Source organism: Parasteatoda tepidariorum, chromosome 10, assembly GCF_043381705.1.
Source record: "Parasteatoda tepidariorum isolate YZ-2023 chromosome 10, CAS_Ptep_4.0, whole genome shotgun sequence".
Classification (NCBI taxonomy): domain Eukaryota; kingdom Metazoa; phylum Arthropoda; class Arachnida; order Araneae; family Theridiidae; genus Parasteatoda; species Parasteatoda tepidariorum.
The window spans coordinates 24,896,620-24,922,682 of record NC_092213.1 but is presented as its reverse complement, the minus strand read 5'-3'; the positions used below and the strand labels follow the sequence as shown (position 1 = coordinate 24,922,682).

Here is a 26,063-nt window from a genome sequence, read left to right as displayed (position 1 = left end):
GAAAAAACATGTTAACATATGTAAATTCACAAAAGTTGACTAATATAGTCAGAAATTTACAGTTTACACAGTTACAGTTTATACATATTTACATTTTATTAAAATTAATGAGCACTTTTTTTTATTTTGCCAATTATAGATCCAGTTTTTTATAATATTAAATAAATTTATAGGGCCACACTCAGTATACATCAGATAAACCATGAAAAGATCCTCAAAGTTCCCAAATTTTTTTGTTTTTGTTTAATTCTGGGACTTACAAAATCAAATAAATCTTTTAACATTCTTTTTTTTAAGAAAAAAAAAAAGAAATATACACCTTAAAGCTGTGCAAACTACCCCCTATTTTTCATTACAAGATAGCGAATTTCAGGTACGTCAGCTTGATTGCGGAAAAAACAAAAACAAATATGAATGTTTCTAAAACTAAAAAATTATTAAATTTACAAAATTTTCTAAAGTAAAAAATATTCCACATTGTTCTCTTTGGATATGACGATTTGCCCTCAAAGATACTAAGAGGCACTCCCTCAAATAAAGATCCATTAACATGCTGTTAGGCAACCTGTCAATTAGTTTTATTTTACCACATGTGACATCACTTTATGGTATGTTTTAAAAGTTTTCAATGGGTTTGAAATACTTTTGAATAAATTATCATTACTTTCTTCATTCTTAATTTTTTCTCTGAACGTAATTTAAAGTATTGTTTCTAAAAAATATCCTTTATACGTAAAGAAAATATTACGAGAGAAAATGCAAAATTGTATATAACATATTTTTAAAAGGATAAATTGGTACAGAGTTATTCAAACCTATCTCATTGTTTGTAATGCACCAATATTTCCTTATTAATGAATAAAATATCATATATAAGTCAATATCCTGATTTTCATAAAATTTTGGAGGTTGAAAAGTTGACCTTTACATCAGGATATACATCAGATTACAAATTTACATATATATTTAATACTGTTCTGCTTCACTATAACGTACATTCATCACACTTTAAATTAAAAGTATAGTGGTTACTTTCCTTTTATTGCCTGTTGAGAGCACGAAAAAAGGATGTCGTTTATAATAAAATCTGCAGGCTATAATAATATAAATTTATATTTAAAAAAAATATAATTAACAAAAATGTAAAAAGTATATTAAGAGATAACACATTTTGTACACATATTCTATTTCTAATAATAATTTGAAAAAAATTAATTAAAAAATATAGTGACATACATAAAAACATTATTAAAATACTATTTACCAATTTATTAGCCTTTAACTTAAAACTATCTCTTTCCTCTCTGATTTTCATATTTTCCTTCAACAACTCTTCTCTGACAGCTTGTAATTCAGTTTGCACTAAAAAAATAAAAATAATAATAATTAAAATAAATTGATAAACAAATAAAATAACAATAAAGATATATTTTTGAATTGCTTCATTAAATTTACTAATAAATTTTATTAGTATTATACTTAATTTGCCAATCACATGACATAATTCTTCTACACATGAACATTACTTAAAAACTACAAATGTCAAACAAGTGTAGTAATCGAAAAAAAATTAAATAATAATAATTTTAAATTATAAATATTGGTATTTTTAAAATCAGTGAAAAACCATAGCAGCCACAATTGAAAAATTTGATTTGAAAACCACAGATTTCAGACAGAATCAGAGAGATTTGGGTGTGTCAAAAAGTAATCACATTTAAAATTTTTGGGATAAAATAATAATAATAATAATAATAATAAAAATATGATGATTTTAAATGAAACTGTCATGCAAAATAAACCCTTTTTTATATTCCTTTGCTGCAAATCAAAATTCGCTATTCCCTTTCAAGATTATGTCAGATTTCCTTCGCCAATTAAAATTAACTTTATAAAACATTTCCTTAAAATAGTTAACATTAAGGATGAACACTTTTAGAGAAAATGACTAATTCAAAAGTTTGAAATTTCAGACAAATTTTTTGTATTGTCAATTTAAGGATCAGTTTCTATGGAGACTGTCACTCTATAAATCCACTTCAACAACTAGCGGACAGTAGGTTGTGTAACTCTGATGCATCTTATAGTAATACTTAAGCCATTATTCCTTTATGTAAATTTGTAATTTAAAACAATATTTCAACATTAAAAATAAATACTAAACTGAAAAGAGATCTTTTTTCAAATTCTTTTAATCAACACCTACATTATCTATTCTCTGAATTTTTTATAGCAACCTTTATTTATATAAACATGTTAGCAAAGTCTTATTCTTTAAAAAAAAAAAAAAACCCTCTTAAATTTTTATTAAAATGTACAATTTTACCTTTGAAATCTTTAAAAATAATTTAGTTTACAAAACTGGTTAGAGTTAAGAGTATATTTGATGAATATTTAGTAATCCAGGGTAAAAATGTAAAGAGTTTTTAGAAAGAAACATGACAAAAAAATTAACTCACAAAGAGTCTTTCCTTCCTCAAGAGCTTTCACTTGTAGAGACATGGCTTCAAACTCAATCTAAGAAACAAGAAATTTTTTTGTTCTAAAGAATTAATTTGAAAAGAGAAAATTAAAGATATAACATGTTTAAATTATATAAAATCATAAATATATAGTCTGTTTTATTTATTTTTTAATAAATGGGAGTAATTCTCATACATGATATTGATTCAAATAATTCACTAAAGAAGCTTTCTCTTTTTAATACTGTGCAAATCACAATAAGTAAGATTAAAATAAAAATTAGCTCATGAAAGTCGAAATAGCTGGATAATTTTATATTAATAGATAATTAATAATTGGTGTAGGAATTTTTTTTTGATATCTAGTACAATAAATTTCATGCAAGTATAATCCAAATAATAAATGCAAAAAAGCTTTAAATATAGCTTCAAGTAAATTTTTTACAATATTTAATAACCGTTGTTGAACAGCCCAATCACTTCAGAGTTTATGACTACTAATGTTCAACTCCGTAGCCTTGTAATTTTGAACCCAATCCAGAAGACAAGGGAACTTCTGGATCAAGTATTGGGAGAAATTTGTATTCGTTAAGGACTTTTAGATGGAACTATGCACTACGGAAAACAACAAAGACCTCTCACAGTTAGCCTGACAGTAAGGGGAACCCATGATCCGTCTACCACTGAGGATATTTTACATCAGCACTGTGGTCGGCGTGAGCCGGGTATCGACCAGTCATTGCTGGGATTCGAACCCGGTTCACTTCCGAGCTTCAAGTAATTGTGAAAAAGGAAAAAAAAAAAAACTATACACTCAAAACATTTGAATCCTTGAAAGTATAAAATTTAAAGTTTCTAACTATTAAAAAAAAAAATGCAATAGCTTACATCCTCCTTTTTTTCAGTATGATGTCTTGTAAAATGTGATTGTAATTCAACTTCACTACCTAGTTTCATTTTACACGCAGGGCAGTTGAAGGGTCTATCACCAGCAGTTTCATTAAAGGTTTCAGAATGTGAACTCTCATAATGATTTTGAAGTGTTTCGGCTGTTGGGAAAGCTAGGAAACAAGTAGGGCAGACAAACCCCTGGAATATATAATTAAGTTAGAACCCACATTAAAAAACAACTGAAATAAAAACAAAAATGAATTAAATCATGATAAATGCATTTATCTATATATAGAGTAAATTCTGTTTAAGGCTCACACTGTGCAAAAAAAAAAAGTTTTTCTTAAATGATAAGTGGTACATTAATATTATTAAAATTTTATTCAAATGTTGGAATTTGTCAGCCAAAGAAACAGCAGTGTTCTCCCTAAGCATTTTCAGAAGGGCAGCCTGTCAGGTCTGCCCTTTAATCAGGGATGAGAGTAGTCAGAAAGTAATTACATCTCCTCCGTGGATAAGGCAGAATTCAAAATATTTCAAATCTTGTAAAAAATAAAATAGAAAACTTGACCATTATTATAAGGACATATAACAAACATAAATAAAGGCATTTATGTAATTTTTATCACTTTTTTAATTACTTTAATTTAAAAAATTTTTTTAGTCTGTTTATACCTTTTCAGTGAGAATGATCCATATATATTAGCCAGATAAAAAAAAAAGTAATCCTGATGTTAGAAAAATTACCAATATACTAAAATAATGAATTAGTACTTAAAAAACTAATATTTAAATAGCTTAAGTACAATAAATTTGTCTACAAAGGTTTTTACATTAATTTATTAACAAATGTAATTATGTCAAACAAAGAAAATTAGTTTAAATAGACAGTTTTCTTTTATAATATATGAATAAAAACTTGACCTTTAAAAACATTTTAATATAAAACAGTCAAATCTATTGTTATTTCAAAATTTTTTGTTCTTTAATTTGCAATAAGAGTTAGTTGCTAAATAATAATGACTTTAATAGACAGGCTGACTTTAATAGGCATACTAACCTTGAATATTCCTCTTTTTTCGGACAATTTTTGATAAAATTTTCCAATTCCAACTTTTCAGCTTGCAATCTGCAATGTAAATAAGGATCTATAGATACCATTAAGATTTTACTGTCAAATCTTTATGTAACAATTTTTTTTAAAAATCTTAAGCAAGAAATATTTTGAAAGATATAGAAACATGAGGTACAAATTGACACTGGTTAGTACTTACGCTATAGAGATACTAAGATTTGCGTGAACCTTTTCTAAAAGTGTAGCATTTTCTCATATTGAATGAAGAAATAAGAAAGAAGAAGAAAAACTTCAATAGAGTTTAATATTTAAACTTAAAAGATAAAATTCAAAAATATCAAAATCAAAGGAGTATTATTTATTTTTTTAATAATTGAACTTATCATATAAGTTATTTAAACTTTTATTTTTAATTTGCAGTGTTTTTCTATATTGAATGACTGAAGTAAGAAAGAAAAAGCTTGAATTGTGTTTAATATCTAAACTTAAAAGATAAAAGTAAAAAATATCAAAATATAAGGAGCATTATTTATTATTTTAATAACTGAACTTATATAAGTTACTTAAACTTTTATTTTTAATTTCCATAATTATGTACATATGACAGATAAAACATAGATTATTGGCATATAATGTATGACATACATCTAGAATTAGTCCTATTAGTAAAACTTCTTAATATTTGGGTATATTCGCTGCACAATGAACATTCTTTTCTATTCAAAAATTTATTTTTCTTTCAGCACAAAGAAATCTGAAATTTTTATTATTTAAAATGGTAGTAACTTTAACGATGTAGATGAAATGGAAGATTATTATTAATTAATGGCTGATGAAGATTTGTGATGATGAGAATGAAAATAATTCAATGATATGCAAAAAGAAAGAACAAAAGGCAAGACAAACATTTCATGTTCTCAGGTAAGAATTTTTTTTAAATCTTTAAAGACTGTCATTTAAATCTGATCATTTTAAATCTTTTTTATGGATTGATCTTTCCTTTATTTTTAAATCAAACATTTTTAAATCTAGCATACAACAAACACTGTCAAATTTAAATTCTTTTTTTTCTGCTTTTGCAATAAGAAAAAATACAGTATTTAATTGAAACTTGCAAAACAAACAAACAAAATTAACTCCAATTGAGAGGAAGTTCCTTTCTTTTGAAATTGATCTAAAAAGCAGATCTTTAAAATTCAAATTGGAACTTCATAAAACCTCATCTGTCTTAATACTTTGAAGAACAGTAAATAAAATACTTAATGTATATCAATTTTATTGATTAAAAATTTTTGAAGAGCAATAATAAATTTTATTAAGATATACACAACCGTTTCAACTTTTGACACACAAAAAAATCTTTTTTTAAGCTATATAAATCACAAAAACTGTTGTAAAATGTTATTAGATTAGATTCTATCAAAAGCAAGAATAACTACAATATAATTTTAAAAATTAAAAAAAAAAATTGTTGAATATAATTACTTAAAGTAATAGGAACATAAAAATAAAGTTTAAATAAGCAAATTAACTATAGATCAACCTTACTTTAAATAATTATCTTGCAAATCATTACACTTTTTCTGCAAATCTTCTTTCTGAGATTCACTCTTTGGCGAGTCATTTCATTCATCAATTTTTGTACAGTGACTATTTCTTGTTTCAATACAGCTACATCATCTGCAGCAGGTCTAAATTATGGATATTATCACCAGAATATAAATTAATTATTTTAAAAATGAGAATAACTTGCAAGATTCTAATAAATTATTTAACAGCTTTTACCTTTGGTGTACTTCAATTTCCAGATCTTTAATTTTTTCCTACAAATTAAAGTTACATTTTTCAGCAATAATTAATTGAACAAAGAAACATAAAAAAATTAAATATTTATTTAAATAAATTATTCAAATATTTAATTAATTATAATACTATTTATTTAAATAAATTAAAGATATGTGATTAAAACTACATGACTTACTTTTGATAATCTTAATGCATTTTCCAATGAAATTTTATTTGCTTTTATATCATCAAACTGAAGTTTTAATGACGCCAAATCATCGGTCTAAAATAAGAAAAAACATGTTAACATATGTAAATTCATACAAATTGACTAATTTAGTCAGAAATTTAAAGTTTACACATTATTAAAATTAATAAGCATTTTCTTTTGGCAATTATGGATCAAGTTTTTTATAATATTAGATAGATTTATAGGGTATACATCAGATAAACCATGAAAAGATCCTCAAAGTTCTTACCTTTTTTTTTTGTTTAATTCTGAGACTTACAAAATCAAACAAATCTTTTAACATTCTTTTTTTCTCTTTTTTTTTTTAAAAGAAGGAAAGAATACACAGCTTAAAGCTGAGCGAACTACCCCCTATGTGTGATTACAAGATAGCGATTTTCAGGTATGTCACTTCAACAGTTGGAAAAAAAAAAAATGAAAATTTGAAATTTTTTTTTCTAAAACTAAAAAATAATTAACTTTACAAAATTTTCTAAAGTAAAAAATATTTCACATTGTTCTTTCTGGATATGATGATTTGCCCTCAAAGATACTAAGAGGCACTCCCTCAAATAAAGATCCATTAACATGCTGTTAGGCAACTGTTAATTAGTTTTATTTTACTACATGTGACATCACTTTATGTTATGTTTTAAAAGTTTTCATTGGGTTTAAAATACTTTTCTTATTCTTAATTTTTTCTCTAAATGTAATTTAAAGTATTGCTTCGAAAAAACATCCTTTACGTTTATACGTAAAGAAAATATTACGAGAGAAAATGCAAAATTGTATATAACATATCAAAAATAGATTTTAAAAGGGATAAATTGATGCAGAGTTATTCATACCTATCCCATTGTTTGCAATGCATCAATATTTTCTCATTAATGAATGAAATATCATACATAAGTCAATATCCTGATTTTCATAAAATTTTAGCAGTTGAAAAGTTGACTTTTACACCGGGATATACATCAGATTACAAATTTACATTTATATGTAATACTGTTCTGCTTCACTGTAGTGGAAATTCATTACATTTTAAATTAAAAGTATAGTGGTTACTTTTTTTTTATTGCTTGTTGAGAGCACGAAAAAAGAATGTTGTTTAAAATAAAATCTACAGGCTATAATAATATAAATTTGCATTTAAAAAAAATATAATTTACAAAAATGTAAAAAGCATATTAAGAGATTACACATTTTGTACACAGATTCTATTTCTAATAACATTATGAAAAAATAAATTAAAAAATACAGTGAAATACATAAAAACATTAAAATACTATTTACCAATTTATTAGCCTTTAACTTAAAACTATCTCTTTCTTCTCTGATTTTCATATTTTCCTTCAACAACTCTTCTCTGACAGCTTGTAATTCAGTTTGCACTAAAAAAAAAAATAATAATAATAAAAATAAATTGATAAATAAATAAAATAACAATAAAGATATATTTTTGAATTGCTTCATTACATTTATTAAATTTATTTATAAATTTTATTAGTATTATATTTAATTTGCCAATCAAATGACATAATTCTTCTACTAATTAACATTACTTAAAAACTACAAATGTCAAACAAGTGTAGTAATAGAAAAAAAAATGAAATAATAATAATAAATTTAAAATATTGGTATTTTTAAAATCATGTGAAAAACCATAGCAGCCACAATTGAAAAATTTGATTTGAAAACCACAGATTTCAGTTAGAATCAGAGATTTGGGTGTGTCAAAAAGTAATCACAATTAAAATATTTGGGATAAAATAAGAATAAAAAAAATGAGGATTTTAAATGAAACTGTCACACAAAAGAAACCCTGTTTTATATTCCTTTGCTACAAATCAAAATTTGCTATTCCATTTCAGGATTATGTAAAATTTCCTTCGGTGATTAAAATTAACTTTATAAAACATTTCCTTAAAATAGTTACATTAAGGATAAACACTTTTAGAGCAAATGACTAATTCTAAAGTTTTCAATTTCAGACTAATTTTTTGTATTGTTAATGTTAAGGATCAGTTTCTACGGAGACTGTCACTCTATGAATCCACGTCAACTAGCGGAGTGTAGGTTGTGCACCTCTGATGCATCTTACAGTAATATTTAAGTCATTATTCTTTTACATAGTTTTGTAATGCAAATCAATGTTTCAACATTAAAAATAAATATTAAACTGAAAAGAGATCTTGTTTCAATTTCTTTTCACCAACACCCACATTATCTATTCTCTGAACTTTTTATAGCAATCTTTATTTATATATAAACATGCTAGCTATGTTTTTTTTTTTTTTAAAAAAACCCTACTAAATTTTATTAAAATGTAGAATTTTACCTTTGAAATCTTTAAAAATAATTTACTTTACAAAACTGGCTAGAGTTGAGAGTATGTTTAATGAATATTTAGCAATCTAGGGTAAAAATATGAAGTTTTTAGAAAGAGACATGACAAAAAAAATTAACTCACAAAGAGTCTTTCCTTCCTCAAGAGCTTTAACTTGTAGAGACATGGCTTCAAACTCAATCTAAGAAACAAGACATTTTTTTGTTGTAAAGTAATTAATTTAAAAAGAGAAAATTAAAGATATAACATGCTTAAATTATATAAAACCATAAATATATAGTCTGTTTTATTTATTTTTTAATAAATGGGAGTAATTCTCATACATGATATTGATTCAAATAATTGACTAAAGAAGCTTTCTCTTTTTAATACTGTGCAAGATTAAAATAAAAATTAGCTCATGAAAGTCGGAATAGCTGGATAATTTTATATTAATAGATAATTAATAATTGGTGTAGATAATTAATACTTTTTTTTGATATAAAGTACAATAAATCTCATGCAAGTATAATCCAAAGAATAAAAGCAAAAAAGCTTTAAATATAGCTTCAAGTAATTTTTTTACAATATTTAATAACCGTTGTTGAACAGCCCACCCATTTCTGAGTCTACGACTACTAATGTTCAACTCCGTAGCATTGTAATTTCATACCCAATCCAGAAGACAAGGGAACTTCTGGATCAAATATTTGGAGAAATTTGTATTCATAAAGGAATTTTTGATGGAACTATGCACTACGGAAAATAATCACAATCACTACGGAACCTCCCACAGTTAGCCTGACAGTAAGGGGAACCCATGATCCATCTACCACTGAGGATATTTTACATCAGCACCGTGGTCGGCGTAAGCAGGGTATCGACCAGATATTGCTGGGATTCGAACCCGGTTCACCTCAGAGCTTCAAGTAATTGTGAAAATGGAAAAAAAAAAAAAAAAACTATACGCTCAAAACATTTGAATCCTTGAAAGTATAAAATTTTAAGTTTCTAACTGTTAAAAAAAAAGCAATAGCTTACATCCTCCTTTTTATCAGTATGATGTCTTGTAAAATGTGATTGCAATTCAACTTCACTACCTAGTTTCATTTTACACGCAGGACAGTTGAAGGGTCTATCACCAGCAGTTTCATTAAAGGTTTCAGAGTGTGAACTCTCATAATGATTTTGAAGTGTTTCGGCTGTTGGGAAAGCTAGGAAACAAGTAGGGCAGACAAACCCCTAGAATATATAACTAAGTTAGAATCCACATTAAAAAAACAACTGAAATAAAAACATAAATGAATTATATCATGATAAATGCATTTATCTACATGGGTCATTCTCACAAAAACAGTCATTTTCATGTCCCCAGTATATTTTATGTTTGTTTTACAACTTACGAAAAAAAATTTTCAGGGAAAGTGTCCTTCAGAATGCAAGCTAACAAAAGAATAAAAATAAAATTATCAATTTTTATTTTTTATTTATTTTAGGTAATTAAAATATACCAATATGTCATTCCCTCACTTGTCCCCACTGCTGATTTAAAAAAAGAAAAAAATTGTTTCTGAAATAAAAATTTTTTTTTTACAAATTCGTGTTTTTTATTTCAGAATACTGAAATATAGAATTCAGAAAATCAATTTTAAATTTAATTTCTGATAAAAATATTAACACAGCACTATTTTAAACTTTGTCCCCAGTGTTTCGCGTCATTCCCTCACAACAATGTTCTTATCACCTGCAATCTTCTTAGAATAAAAATATTTTAATAAAAACTTCAGAAGTTAACAACTGGCATCATAGAACAAAATTGCAGTATGTTTCCATCTTCAACTTAAAGAAGCTTTGCTGTGGAATAAATTTGAATGAATCAAACCAGGTAAAATTTTTTACATTTGTCATTCCCTCATGTCATTTTTTAGAGTAAAATAAAATACAACTTCATCGAGAAAGTGGATAATTATATGTTGCTTTCTTGTATGAATATAATTGTATGTGATTGACTTCAGAAATTAATTAGGCCTAACTGTTATTTTTAAATTTTATTGAATTCGTCATTCCCTCACTAGTGTATAAAGTGAGGGAATGACGCTGAAGTGAGGGAATGATTCAAGATGAGTATATTATCAAATTTTTTTTTGTTCAATCGTGCCAGCCAATTTTATTTCCCAAACCTGTAAAAACTATTAAATATATAAGACTAAATTATAATAAATATTAGATATACTTAGTATGTTATCATTTTCAAACTTTAGGTAGATGTAACTTAGATAAAAACATGTATTAAAATAAAATATCATTCCCTCACTATTAGTGTCATTCCCTCACTTTTCAAATAGTGAAAATAATTAATTTACTTATTAATTAATTTGAAAAATAAATTAAAAAATTAATAAATTAATTTAATAAAATTAATTAATTAATTATTATAAATTAATTATTATAAATTAATTAATTATAAATTAATTATTTAAAAAATTAATTAATTTAAATATTAAGTATAATTTACAGGATATATACTTTCTTTATAATGCCATTACATATTTCTATTAATATAAAAAACTTCAGAGCTTTTTATTCACTTTACTTTTTTGGGATTTTATGAACTGAAAAATGACATTTTTCGTGAGAATGATCCATATATAGAGTAAATTCTGTTTAAGGCACACACTGCGCAAAAAAAAAGTTTTACTTAAATGATAAGTGGTACATTAATATTATTAAAATTTTATTCAAATGCTGGAATTTGCCAACAAAAAAAACAGCAGTGTTCTCCCTAAGCGTTTTTCGAAGGGCAGCCTGTCAGGCCTGCCCTTTGATGCACCCTCTTTGCCGTATCGTATCAAAATAAGCTCCCAGGCTTTAAAAACACTGCCTTTTTATTCATATTCCATTTTAAAAATAATAATAATTCAGTTTTTAATTAATAATTGCACACTGGTAAAATTATCTGTGTATAGGTTTCATGCTGATCAATATTAATTTTTTTTTTTCGGGAGGTACATTAATGAATTTTTTAAGTGACTTTAAATTAAAAAAAAAAATATTTATTAATCCTCTCTCTTTCTTTTCTTTAAATAAAAAAAAAAAAATTGACATTCTTAAAAGTTTATTTTCTCATAATTTTCAGTTTAAATTTTATATAAAAAAAGCTTTCAAGCTGTTAGTCAAAAATCTTTTTTTTTTACTTTACTTTTTTCTAAAAAATATTTGGGCACAGTGATTGTCTCTTAGCATTCCTTAAATTACATTTTATAAACAAAAATTTTTTCTCAGATTTCGAAAAGGAGTGAGAATTATTTTTCAAAATATACACATAAAATAGTATAATAGGGTAATTCGAAAATTGTTGAAAGTCAAATTCAGTTATTAATTATTAATACACATTTAGATACATTTTTGCAGTGACAAGTGAGTGCACTTTTCTCTGAGAAAGCACCCTGTCCTTTTTTACTCTTAAAGAGAACTCTAGAAACAGAAAGGTATTTGAGACCTTAACAAAAGATAAGTTTCTCACAAAATGGAAGCTTTTCGGTGGTTTTGTAATTTTCAACTGTTTATGCTAAATATGTGTGTAGTTGCATGCATGGTACTCTTCAAATAAAATAATTTTTTAATTTACATATAAAGAGATTAAAAAAAAACATGGCAAATGGTCAAAATACAGCATAATAAATTTAAAAATAAATAAATAACCCTTATTCCCCTGCATGTTTTTTCAAATTGAAATGGATAAGAGGAAAGAATTTTGAAAAATTAATTTTATCGATTCCCATTAAAAACAGAGTTATTATAATTTCCTTTCTAAGTTTATCATTTTCAAGATTTCATACAATCATATTTTTATGGTGTAAAAATTACTTATCTAATGAAATTTTTCAACTAGTACTATTGTGCTCATGTTAAGCGGAAAATTGTCTAAGACCGAAATATTATTTAATTTTGACCAATTTTGTCTTAGAGAAAGTTTACCACATTATAATAATAAAAAATATGACATAGAATTTTTACCATTAAATAATTTACTAATAACTTAGAGGCATTATCCAGCTGTTAATTTTAAATGTACTAAACATTATATATTAAGCAACTCAATACATAATTACACACAAAAAAACTAGTTAAAAAAAAAACAACAGTTAAATGATTAAATGTAGATGAAGAAAAGTCTGCAAAAATGCTCAGAGAGTTAAAAAGTAACTTTCCTTATAAAACATTTATTTTTCTAAAAAAACGAAATTGTTGAACATGATATGTTATCTAATATTAATAAAATCAGCAGCAAAAAACATGTGATTCAGTATAAAGTTATCTTGTTACATTTTTTGAAATTTCTTTTTTCCATTTGTCTTCCTGAATATAAATTTGCAAGCAATTTTAAAACTAGACAAATATGTGCAAAAACTATATCTGATAGTTTACAATGAAAATACTATTAAATATACCAAATATACTATATATATATATTAAATATACCATTAAAATTCAAAAAAAACTTCGTCAAAAAATATTTTTTCAAAAAATACTTGGGGAAATATTTGGCGAACCGAATATTCGACAAACAGGTCAAATGTTCATTTCATCTCTACAAATAAGATTATGCAAGGTAACTTATGATGAACTTATAACATTATATATTTTCATAAACTTGGCTTGTACAGAATGAAAATACTAAAATAATATTTCTTTTAACTAATGTAAGAGTTATTTTCGCAAATCGTAACTTTTTCATCCATAAGCAATATTTCCTTTTAAAATAGGTAGTTATTTTCATTATATAGTGGTATGCTTTGCTTAAAATATTAAGAAGGAGTAGAAAAAATATCCATCAGACACAATTTTATTTAAATTATATTTAACAAAAAATAAAATATAGGTAAAATGTCATTACCATTGCACATTTTTAAACTTATTAAGTAAACGATGAATGATAAAAATTTTCGGTGATTCAAAGTTTAAAGTGAGGGAACTGTATGGGAAATGGAAAAAGTATTATATCTTATATCATATTTTAATGGAAAAATTATCAATATTACGATAATTATGAGAGGAAATTTTTCTAATCGTCTTAAGCAAAAGTTAACGTTTTGAGAAAATCATCTGAAAATTAATTAACATATTTTTAATAATTTAGACACAGATGTGTCTTTAAAAATCAAATTTATTCAACCAAAATAATAAAAATAAGGATTTTAATCTTAGAAATTTCATTATTTAATAAACTTAGTAACAACTAAATTTAGATTAAAGATTTTTGCTAACATCTACCTCAGTTTGAACATTTTCTTCAGAAGGTCTAGATGATAGTGATTCAGTCTAAAACAGAAAAAAAGACAACTAATTATATGTACATAAAAATATAACCATACTATTAATAATGCAAACATTTCATCTGCTTCAAAAAATTATCAAAGTGGAAAAAGTTGACATTTTTTAATTCACTAAGACTTGGCGATTGTTTTCATAGATACCCACATGAAAATCATCCCCACTGAAATAATTTACGAAATGAAATTTAAAGGATGCATTTATTAAAATAAAATGGTCATTTTAAAGCTGGTACAAAAGTCACACTAAAAAATGTCGAAGAACTAATCAGTCAGAAAAATTGCAATTTCTAATATATTTACTTGCATTTCATATTTTTATGCGGAATATTTCCGTACAGTGATCAATCATGCCAAGGCACCAAATTGATTTTAAACGGGAAAAATAAAATAAAAAAACATATAGAGGCTTGCTATTGGCGGCTACGGGTTATAGCCTTCAAATTGCTCTTTGTTGTGATGTTTTTTTAGTCTTCGTTGCCGGAAGGTACCAAGACTTGGTGATCATTCACAATACTGAAATCTTCCCTTTTTATGCAAATAGGAAAAATCATGAGGACGATTTCCGTAACGTGATTTGTGGCAGAATATTCGCCAAGTCTTGGCAACTTCCGCAAAGCAGCCTGCGAGAAACTAAAAAAATCATGGAAAGGAATAGCTCATAGCCCCACTAGGCATACATCTACACGTTTTTTTTAAAAAAATTTTCCTGTTAAAAATCAATTTAAATTTTGCGCCATGGCGATTGCAGTTGGTGTGGCAGAACACGATACAGAAATATCCCCTACATCTTATTCCAATAATGGGACTGAGAGATTCATTGAATTTATAATGTGACTCAAATTATGTACAAAAGTCGATTCAACATTATAAAAGTAACTAAAAAAAGTGTAGATAGCAATACTTATTTAAATAGCATTGCTCTAAATACTAATTTAAATAGTATTTAATATATACTAGGTGTAGAACGTTCGATATCGTTAGAAATATATATATTTAATATCAAGTTCTCATTAAGAGTTCTACAAATACTATGCTATAAAAAGTTTTTAAGTAACTATTTATGGAAGGAATTAAAATTTAATAGTCAGAATGTTGATTCAAAACATACATTTAAATTGAGGTGATATCATATGTTAATTATGAAGATTTTAATGAGTATTTAATAGATGAAAAGCTACTAAGAGTTTAATACTTACTCTTGACTGATCACCTCGTCTATTTAATATGCCACGAATATTATTCAACATTTTGGGATCTTATTGTAAAGATTCTTAAAAAAAGAATAATAGCTACACCTCCATTAAATAATTAAAGAACACGGAAGAAAAAACAAACAAATGAAAGAGATTTAAAGATAGTGAATATCTACCGCAGAACAAGCGAATGAAAATGCAGTAAGCGTAATTCTTTTCACTTCGTTTCTGTCATGCGACCAATGAGAGGTAGGAGAATATTCTGATCTTTATAGATTCATTTAGTAAACATGACAGGAAATAAATGTACTCTGATTTTAGACATAAAACATGCTTTGTTATTTTATTAAAATTCATACGTATTGTAGAAATAAACAGTTTCATTGTATTCATTGCTATAAGTCTGAATGTTTCTGGATCTTACTTGATGGCTTCTGTTTATTAAATGGACGCTTGTAAATTTGTGAATATATTTGACAGTTTTACATAGAAACATTAAGATGTGTTTTCAACACGAAGTCCCTCTGTGCCTTGCAGCGAATTTAATTTTGTCAGTGTCAATTGTACTAATTAATAAGATAGTTTATGTGAGAACTCAATTTCCAAATATTACATTAACATTCATACATTTCGTAATTACATCTTTAGGCATCAAATTATGCGAGAAATGTAATATATTCCAAGTTAAACGAGTGCCATTACTACAGATTGTGCCACTTGCCATTTCTTTTTGTGGCTTCGTTGTTTTTACAAATTTATCATTGCAATTTAATACTGTTGGAACATATCAAATACTTAAAACTTTAACCATGCCAACAATTATGCTCATTCAAACATTTTTCTATAGCAGAACATTCTGTGTTAAAATAAAACTCACTCTGGTAACGTATATGCATGCCAAATTTGTATAATCTTAAGTGCATAAGTTGTAATTGATTTTATAATGTTCAAGTAGTTCTTATTTCGTTCAATGGAAGATTTCCTCATCACCCAGTCTTGGCAACTTCCTGGCTATGGCCCATGAGAAGTTAATAAATCACAGAAGGTGATCGACATTAAGGGTATAACTTTAACATAAAATTTGCCGGTTCAAAATCCGTTTGGCACTGGGAGTTGTCCGGACAAATCACTCATATACAAATACTTCCCGTTCAATCAATCTGTCTGCACAATTTGTTGATTTAAAGGACATATATTTTAATTTTTTCTCTTAAATTCTAAAAAATGTAACTTAAAACTTTAATTGTTAATTCTGTAAATAAGTACATTTTATTGCATATACCAATAGTAGGTGCATTTTTATAAGAGTTTTAATTTATAGCAATTATTTTGTTAGTTAATTGTTTTTTTTTTTGTTAGATGAACGAAGATCCTCTGTAGGATATCAAAGATATTCCCTTATTGGTATCTATTAGCCCCAACTTCCATTGCCAAAGGATTATTCTTGCAAAAACTTTTAAAATAATATGTTTGTCTACCCAGGGGTAGGGTGCCCATGAAGTTATACCCTTTATTTCTGTCTCTTTTTGTAATAATTTAAATTATTATTTTTTTTACCATGCTACTACAGAGTTGTGACCAAGTTACGATATTTTTTCTCCTTTTGTGTATACAGAATGCAATATAGAAATGTTCTCCAAAAATCATTGAAGACATTCCTGGAAAGTATGGGTATATTTTAAATTATCAGTTTGTTTACTTACCAGAAAAATTTTCTTTTTTGCTTCTTGTGTTTTCTTCATTAAATTTGGTGCAATAATTTATACTAGAAAATATTGCAAAATTTCCATACTTTTGTTTTAAATGTCTATATTTTTATGGAAATATGTAAGTTATTCTTAATTTGGATTCTCTTTTTAATTTGGATTCTGACTGAGGAAACGCCAAAGAGTGCCAGAACAGTCTTTCAAATGAAGAATATATATATGCAGGACAACAAACTGTTTTATAGAAAAGTAGCATAAAATGAATAAAAAAAGTTAACAAATGTATTTAAAATCAAAACATACTTTATTCTGGATTTATCTTAGTATCACTTAGTATCATTTATCTTAGTTATTAATCAGTACAGAATAGTTTTCCCTAATGTTTACCTATGACAGTAAACTTTTCTTTTGTTATTTAATTACATTTAAATATAAAAATGCTATTTTCAAGATTATTTTGGTATAAACTTAAAAATAATAATAATTCAACTAAAATTGAGTTGTAAATTTGCAACAAATATGTGTTTTAAAAAATGTTATGTTCCTGCCCAGTGTTTTCATCATAGAAAAAAAATGAGTGAGAATTTCTCACCCTTTCTCAAAAACAGGGTGAGATTTCAAAAAGTTTTCTAAAAACTAAAAAAACACAAAAACTCTTGAGATTTCTAAAAACTAATCGTGAGATTTATAAAAACTAAAAAAACACAAAAACTCTTTAAAAAAATTATTTCTTTAATTATAATAAATTTTTAACGTCTTCTGTTTTTTAAAGCATTGAATATTTTTGGTGCATCATCATAGAAGATTTTGCCTTTACAAGGTATTTGTCCATCTTACATAAGTGCATAAAAAATTTGAACGTCTTACATGAAGAAACCTTACTTACGGTGAACACGTGATTGTAGAGAAATGTGCTCTGAAAGGGGTTCCGTGGTTGTGTTCTGTTGTTCGAAAAGGTTCTAAACAATACTGGTAAATAGGGAAGCTAGATAATGGGGCAGATGATGAAAATAATGAAAGATCTAGGAAGAAAAGTGAAACAGATTTTTTTCTAAATGGCGTAATTCGAAGCTTTTTCCAAAATGCAAGAAATTCGCGAATTTTGAAATTGATTTATAGAATGTGCGAATTTCTCACGGTAATAATTTTTTAATGCGAGAAAAGAAAAAATATGCGAGATTCTCGCGTTCTCGCTCTGTAGTGAAAACACTGCTGTCAAATGGTTGTTACTGAAAATACATAATACCTGGAAATAATTACAAGATAATTTGAAAGGTTTTCTTTCCCCTAGTATATTCTGATATTCCTTTCTTCATAACTAAATAATTTCCTTTTATTTTAATTAAAGAAAATTAAAAAAGTATTGAGTTTTTACAAAATTTTAATTAACAATTATATCAACTTTGATTTCAGTGTTTGTAGTTAATTATCAAAAGTCTCCATTTAGGGTGTAGATTTATTTTACATAATAAATGAATATCTATTAATATAAATTTTCAAATTTTAATAAAGCTTTTATTCTTTATATTGTAGCATTGTTTATGTGTTATAAATAATTATTGTGTGGTAAGATAAACAATCAGTTTAAATGGCCTATTGAATAAGTAGATCAAGTAGATGTCTAATTAAAATGATACTTTGTCTTTCTAAAGAACATCAATTTTACTTATATTTTATACTTCATTCACTTTCTTTATTACTATATTTCGATACATTAAAACTGAAATTAAGGTCAGACTTACAGCAATAAGCAGATGTCTTTTCTCAGTTCAGAATATATTTAGATCATCTTGTGTATCATGTACATTAAAACTGTAAATCTACTAAACAATATTAAGACCAGTTATAACCTATAGAAGTGGAAACCTAGACAACTACACAATATGTAGAAAAATTTCTTTCAACATGAAAAAAAAAAATTATGTGAAAGATATTTATACCTGTGAAGGATGACCATATTTTAAGAATCAGATCGTTACAAAAAATTGATAAATACTGTCTAAAAAAAAAGAACATTTTCTGTTATGTTAAATAAAAAAGCAAATAAACATCAATGTGTTTCTTTATTATAGTTTGTCTGCGGCAAGAACTCCCCTCTCCACAAAGTCTGAGATCGTGTGCTGCTAAGGAAACAAGAATAGCGCATTTCAGGGAGGGTAGCTTCTCTTCACTCTAGGGCAAACAAAATAGACTAAAGAAAGAAATTCCCTTTCTCTCGCTGTTCTGAGCCAAGACCTACCCTAAACAATGACCCCTGAAATAGTTATACCTTGTTACCATAGTCACCACCACAGGTCCAGAGGGATGACTACGGTAGTTCTTACTTTAGACAAACTATAGTTCAAATATCTTAAGTTTTTGAGAGTAACCTTCAATTTAGTTAAATTATGACTGTTTCAATATATTTTTTATTTATTACCACATGCTAGTTTATTCAAGAATTTTTTTCTTCTTTGCTACATAAAAAATGATCAAAAATTTTAAGAATGCACAAATTTTACTTTTTAAAAATATTTTGAAGTTATTGTAATTTAAATAAATAAAAAAAACAATAAATCTGTTCCTAAAAATTCTGTGATCTCTTGTTATCTCCCTTGTGAAATGAATCCAATTAATTAACAGCCTTTATGCTTTAAGTTCGATTAATTAGAATTCTACTGTAAATATGTTTAGATTGTATTATTTTACATGTTTATTACAATATTGTAATGGTATTTGGTTAAATATATATATATATATACAAGTTTAAAAGTTTTTCTTAATTTTTAAAGTTTTTTTTTCTTCTCTTTGTCCTTTTTTGTATTTATTTATTATGCTATATATATTAAACATAACTCTCTGCGATTGATTTTTAGGTGCCAATATCGTTAGGTGTATTTTTGAATTCTGCTTATGACATTAAATTCAATGTGGCAGGAACAGTTTATGCTTTAATTGGTGTTATGGTGACTTCATTTTATCAAGTGGTAAGCTTAGAAATCTTTCTTATTTTTATTTAAATATTTAATTTTTTTTCTTTTTTATATTTTAAATTATTAACTTTTGCAATGTTTATGACATTTAACTTGTTTATTTTTTATGAAATGGTTATTGATGAATTGATAATAAGAATTCAAACTAAATGGAGTTATAAGAATCTAGTTTGGTCTGTGACTTGATACTCTATACCTATAATAAAATGAAGAATTTGTGTGTCTGTTGTTTGTATACCGGATTACGAGTAAATGGTAGAATCTAAGAATATTAAAATCAACATGAAGCTAAATGAGTATAATAAACAAATGATGAAGCCCGATTTTTGATTTTTAATTAGATTGGATTGAAGAAAAGCAAAAAGGATTTCACATAATTTGTTAAAATAAATTAACTTATTGAAAAGATATTGTCTCAACTAACTGTGAAAATTAGTTTTTCCTAGATTCATAAAATTGATAATCTGTATTTAAACATGTTTTAAAAAAACAACGGAAAATGGAATCAAGTCAAAAAATTAGTAGTAATGCACAAACATTTGTATGAAATTATTTCATTATAAGTTTTGTGCCAAAAAAATGCAACAATTATTAACTATGAATACGGAAAAAAATTGAAAAAAAAAATCTTTGTTAAAGCAAAAGTGAGACTTATTCTTTAAAATTTCTCAACTGGGAGCTAGAACTATCTGTTAACATGAAAGCTCAACATAACTTATTATTGTTTGTTTTGTGCGTCATTGATAAAATTTAATTTGATACTCGGTAGATTTTTCAACCATAATTGTTCTCGATTTGATCTAGCTAGTTAACAGTTTTAATAAATTAACTATAATTCTTATAGGAGATTATCTAAAATAAAAAATATGTGCTTTGTTTTATGTATTAATTTGAAGTTATGAACTTATATTAAAAATTTAGCTATGTCTTTTTTTTTCTTCCTTTATTAGTGGGTTGGAGAAAAGCAAAGAGAATTTCAAATGAATTCAATGCAGTTGTTGTATTATCAGGCTCCTCTTTCTTCACTTTTGTTATTATTTTGTGTGCCAATGATAGAACCACCTTGGGCTCAGGATGGGCTATTCAACCATAACTGGTCTTTATATGATTTAGTAAGTTTGTAAATATTTTTTTATTTAAAGATCTTGAATATTTCATACATCATTTTAGAAATATTTGCAATTTTTTTTATATTTAAGTTTATAAATGAAAACATTTTAAAATAAGTTTGTTTTACGAAGAAATGTCTCAACTGCTGTAATGCTGTAAAGTAGTATAGAGTGTTTTTATTCTTGTGTATTTTATATTTTGTATTGTATTCTCTTCCTGGACTTTGTCAAAACCTTTGGTACAGAGAGAGCAATTTTAGACTTTTGTCATGCTCTCTCGATAGAATAGGCTTTGCTTTTATGACTTCCGGAGTTGGGGTCAGCTTCGGTTGTCATATTTATAAATTTTTTTTTATATTTCATTGTTTCTTTTGTGGTATAGAGGGATTTATTAATATTTCTTTTTTAAAAGAAATATTGTGGTGAGCAGTAGTAAGAAAATTAAATATAGTGATGCATATGAACTAGACTCCATTGCAAGTTAAGTAAAGACCATCGTGATATAGGATTTAAGTAATCTTCCTCAACTGCATATAGTTCCATTTTATTTCATTATCAAATCATGCAAATATGCTTTCCAAACAATATAAAAGCTTTTAAATGTTAATCATGTCAGAGAGAAATTTAATGCGCGCTATCTCCTACAATATATAACATAGAATTATTAAAGAAAAAGGTTATAGTCTCGTAGCCTTACTGGAATCCTTGACTTGGCTACATATTTCAATAAATAAGGTGAATATTTGGTCTTGGAAAAGAAACAACTATCTGACACTGCAAGAACATTGGATTTGATTGGACCACTAAAAATGGCACGTCTTATACTGACATGCTCTTAACAAATCAAATGCGAGATAAAGAATTCTTACTTTTGTTTCGCTGCAGAAGAAAATCGTCTGTAAGAAGCAATATTGATTTTACTTTCAACAGTTTCTTTAATTGTTCACAGAAAGGCATACATTTGTTACGATATTTAGATATCATTTCTATTAATTCTTATTACTTGTTAATAATGTTTTTAAAAAAAATTACTTTAAAATTTTCTTTTAAGAGTTCACAGTCAGTATTAGTAAGTACGTATCATACTTATATTTCTAAATTTTGTGTAGTGAATTAATTGCATGATCATGTAACTACTGTGTTTTAGTTACTACAATGAATATCTTTTTTCTTTGCAGACTTTAGTCTTAATTTCTGGTTTGATAGCATTTTCAGTTAATTTGTCTATTTACTGGATAATTGGCAATACCTCAGCAGTGACGTATCCTTTTTAATCAAAATTTATTTGATTTCATAAAGCTATTATTCATTTTTCTTTAAAAGGACATATTTTATGGAAATATTACTTCACTTTAATACTGTTAGAACAAATAAAAATACCTTTTTTGCACCTTTCTCAATAAGCTAATTTATGTTGTGTTAATTGAAAAAAAATATTAATGAATAATGCAAATTTGAAGAATTATGCTGCATGAATGTTTGTCTTCAATTATTTTTTACTATATTCTTGTTCTAATTTTGCTGAATTTGGCGATGAATGTAATTCCAGATTTAGGATCAAACTGTGCACACACTGTACTTATTTTATCACAAGTACAGTATACATAAGTATTTGTATAAGTTTTATCATAACAATTGTGGCTAATTTAAAAATATATTGTAATTAGAATGTTTTTCTATAGTAAGTCTTTGTTTATTTTTTGTGCAACAAACTGAGCAATATAGTTTTATTTGAAGTCTATAAGATTTTCAGCTGTTTAAGTCTTTAACATGATTACTAATTATTCAAATATTACAATAATGTTTTTTTTATTAATTTTATTATAAGACTTATTGTATTAATGATTTTAAATTTAGTTTCCTTAATTTAAGATATCAGATACAATGTGGTAGGCCAGTTAAAATTTTGTCTAACCTTACTGGGTGGATATCTTATTTTTATGGAACCAATTTTGCCAATTCAATTTCTGGGAATTCTAATTACAATGATTGGTGTTTCTCTTTATGCATATCTTAAGGTTAGTTGGTATTGTGTTCTTTAAAGTTTTTAATACAAAATTTTCAAAGTTTTTAGTTATAAACATTGTTGATTTAATTAAAATTTTCTTTTTGTACTTATATATTATGGGTATTATCTTTTAGCCTGAGTTCAGGTATTGCAATAGTATATCAGTTCTTTTTAATATGAAATGTGATGATGAAATAAATTATCTAGGAAATATAATAATATATAAATATAGTTTTCATCACTTATAACGAATTAATTGTCATCCATAACTCAGTTAATTTTTTTTACTAATTGAGAGAGGAATTATGAATGTGCATATTGATCAATAGATAAAAAAGTAGAGAATTCATATTTTAAATAGGGATCTGCTTTTGTAAAAAGGGACCCAGAAATATGGAAATTCTGGGTCTTAAAATCTGTAGTTTGCAAAGTATAGCAGATGCATTGTTTGTAATGTAACATTCTACTTAAAATATTGGAATGGAAAACTCCATCTATGTGGAAAAGGTTGACAAAAATCTATAAATGACCAAGATTTATGATAGAATTGGCGCAAATATAGTACAATAGAATTAGTGCAATAGACAAATTTTGCTCAATTTACAATAAAATTGGCACAAAAGTAATACCTTAAAATTTGACATACGTGTGCTTTAATAATATCGTGTTTAAAATATCGAAATTGGAAAAAAAAGCAACTGAAAGTATCCAAAAAATTTATTAATAACAAAGAAATCGTTAACAAATAGTCGTTATTCAGATGCTAATTTTGAGTGTCTGAATAACATTGTGTGTCCTAGGAAATTTAAAATATCAAAAAGTGTAAATTATGTAAAAATATGCGAAAAAGGTTTGAAAAATTATGTTTGCTTATGATGGAATTATCGGGAATCCAGTAGTTCAAAAAAAGATATTTGAAATTCAAAATTTGCTTTTTGTAATGACATCGTATTAAAGATATTGTAATTAAAAAAATTATGTGGAAATGAACAAAAACAGGGTTCTCTTTCTAAAATGAATTTTGCATTAATGATTTTTATAATTATTGATGATGGTATGTTTTATTGGTGGTGGTAAATAAGTTTAATTTAAAATGGGAATTTTAGTTTCAAGCATTTTTGACATATTTCTTTTATCTAATTATTTAAAATGTATATGTAAATATGATATAAGCCTGGGGAACTAAACTCTAAATAGTAATTCTTTGTTGCGTTTCTATTGCATCTTTTTTTTTTTTAACAATGCAATTTTTCCCAAGCTCTGTTAAAAATTATAAAAAATGTTGATTTATGCAATTTTTATGATTGTTGATTATTTCAATTTTTGTTTTGATATGCAAAAGTTTAATTTTTACAAGCACCGAACTTCTCTTAATGTAAAGACTATTTTTCTCCAATCTGCTCAATAAACAAATTTATTGCTCAAAAATTTAATTTTAACAAGCACCTAACTTCTTTTTGGAGAAAATAGTCTTTTTAAAAATCAATTTTTACAAAGACTGTTATGTGAATTTTTATAAAGACTGTTGATACAGGAATTTTATTACCACTTGAAAAAAGTTTCCACAAATCTGAGCAAGTTGGCATCTGTAGATGATGTTTTGACATATTTCACTGCATCTTAACAAGTATTAATTCTTTTAAAACTTTTTTAAAGAAAGCTTTTAGTCTGGACTTTTTAAAAATAACTTTCCTGTTGATTTCATGAAATTGAAGATAATGTTATGATATTGAAAAATTATGACATGGGCATTAATGGGACAATAAAATTTTTTTTTCTCCCACTTTACATTATTCCAATTTGAGAAAGGGGACTTTGTGAGTTTCCATTGTTCTACAATATGAAAATTAAGAAAAAAATAAGTTTTATATTCCACTTTTTATATCCGTTTATTAAAAACATTAAGAAAGAGCACTTATTTTTTCCTTTTAATTATTGTTCTGGTTCAATTTACATGAATATTTGTATGATTTAATTTTTTATGCAATTTATTTCATTATTCTTGTTTTTTTATTATCTCTTTTTACATATTTCTAATATTTTTGTAAATATTTTTTTCCCTGCATATAGAGTCAAGACCATAAGGCTGTTTCAAGTCTACCTTATGTTCTGAAGAAATAAAATTAAAGCTTATTTTATTAAGCTGAATAAGTACTTTTTGTGATAAGAATATTAATCTAATTTTTTAATTACTAATTTGAAAAAAAAGTTTAAATATAAGTATTATTTATAAATGCTTTGTTGTGTTTTTTATGCATTTGTTAATTTTTATAGCAATAAAACTATTTTTTCTAAAAAATGTTTTTACTTTTATTGTTATTAATATTTATAATTATTGAATCTTACAGCTCTTCAACCAGCAAAGTTTTATGTAAAATAAATTGTAGTTACTTAAATAAGGTAATATCTTCAGTATTTAATATATATTTACAGAATACAATGTACTTTTCTTTAGTATAAACTTTATTTACTACGTTATTATAGAATGTAGTTTAGTAACATACAAATTTTTAAAAACTAGCTTTTGTTTATCAGAAAATGTCATGTTTATTTAACATATAACGTTTATGAAGCAAAGTTGTTACTGTCATAAGGGAATTTGTTTAGATAGCAGTTATTTGGATGAGTTTAATGTTTTTTTTAGGTTTAGTCTTTTTTTTATTCTTTGAAGTAAATGGGTTAAACAATAGGTTGACATCCCCTATGACATGTAAACTTATTTCAAATATTTTTTTTGAAGTACTATTGACAATACTTTTAAGTAAGTATTTAGATAAGATTATTAATTTGTAAGTTACATTAATAATATAAAACTACGAGTGATTTTTGTGATATTAAATTTCATTAAAAACATTGTTTAATAAATTTCTTTAGTGTGATGTAACCTTTATCAGATTATATCATTTCTGTTTCATCATTTATGCCATTTATCTTACTGATGAAAAGTATACCAATGTGGTATTGAAAAGCA

At 25.7% G+C, this 26,063-nt stretch overlaps 2 protein-coding genes and 1 long non-coding RNA gene across 3 annotated transcripts in view; 1 reads left to right on the top strand and 2 right to left on the bottom strand.

The window, feature by feature from the left end:
* LOC107437479 (early endosome antigen 1) overlaps positions 1–15,472 on the bottom strand; it is a 38,301-nt gene extending 22,829 nt beyond the window's left edge. Inside the window, 10 exon segments of the mRNA XM_071187128.1 lie at positions 4,414–4,482; positions 5,977–6,035; positions 6,038–6,119; positions 6,214–6,251; positions 6,410–6,496; positions 7,736–7,833; positions 8,913–8,970; positions 9,810–10,010; positions 14,043–14,090; positions 15,301–15,472. Of these exon segments, the coding sequence (XP_071043229.1) occupies positions 4,414–4,482; positions 5,977–6,035; positions 6,038–6,119; positions 6,214–6,251; positions 6,410–6,496; positions 7,736–7,833; positions 8,913–8,970; positions 9,810–10,010; positions 14,043–14,090; positions 15,301–15,351 (791 nt within the window). The 5' untranslated portion in view covers positions 15,352–15,472.
* Positions 1,265–3,490, bottom strand: LOC122271172 (uncharacterized). Its single transcript, XR_006226219.2, has 3 exons — positions 3,351–3,490; positions 2,460–2,517; positions 1,265–1,362 (listed from the first exon to the last, which is right to left on the bottom strand). It is a non-coding gene; the product is annotated as an uncharacterized lncRNA (long non-coding RNA).
* A 96-nt stretch (positions 15,473–15,568) lies between the features above and the next one.
* Positions 15,569–25,391, top strand: LOC107437480 (solute carrier family 35 member E3). The gene is made up of 6 exons (XM_043051536.2): positions 15,569–16,178; positions 19,859–19,969; positions 20,926–21,087; positions 22,263–22,345; positions 22,964–23,102; positions 25,163–25,391. The coding sequence occupies exons 1-6, from the start codon at positions 15,798–15,800 to the stop codon at positions 25,211–25,213; spliced, it is 927 nt and encodes a 308-aa protein (XP_042907470.1). The 5' UTR covers positions 15,569–15,797; the 3' UTR covers positions 25,214–25,391.
* The last annotated feature ends 672 nt before the right edge of the window (positions 25,392–26,063 follow it).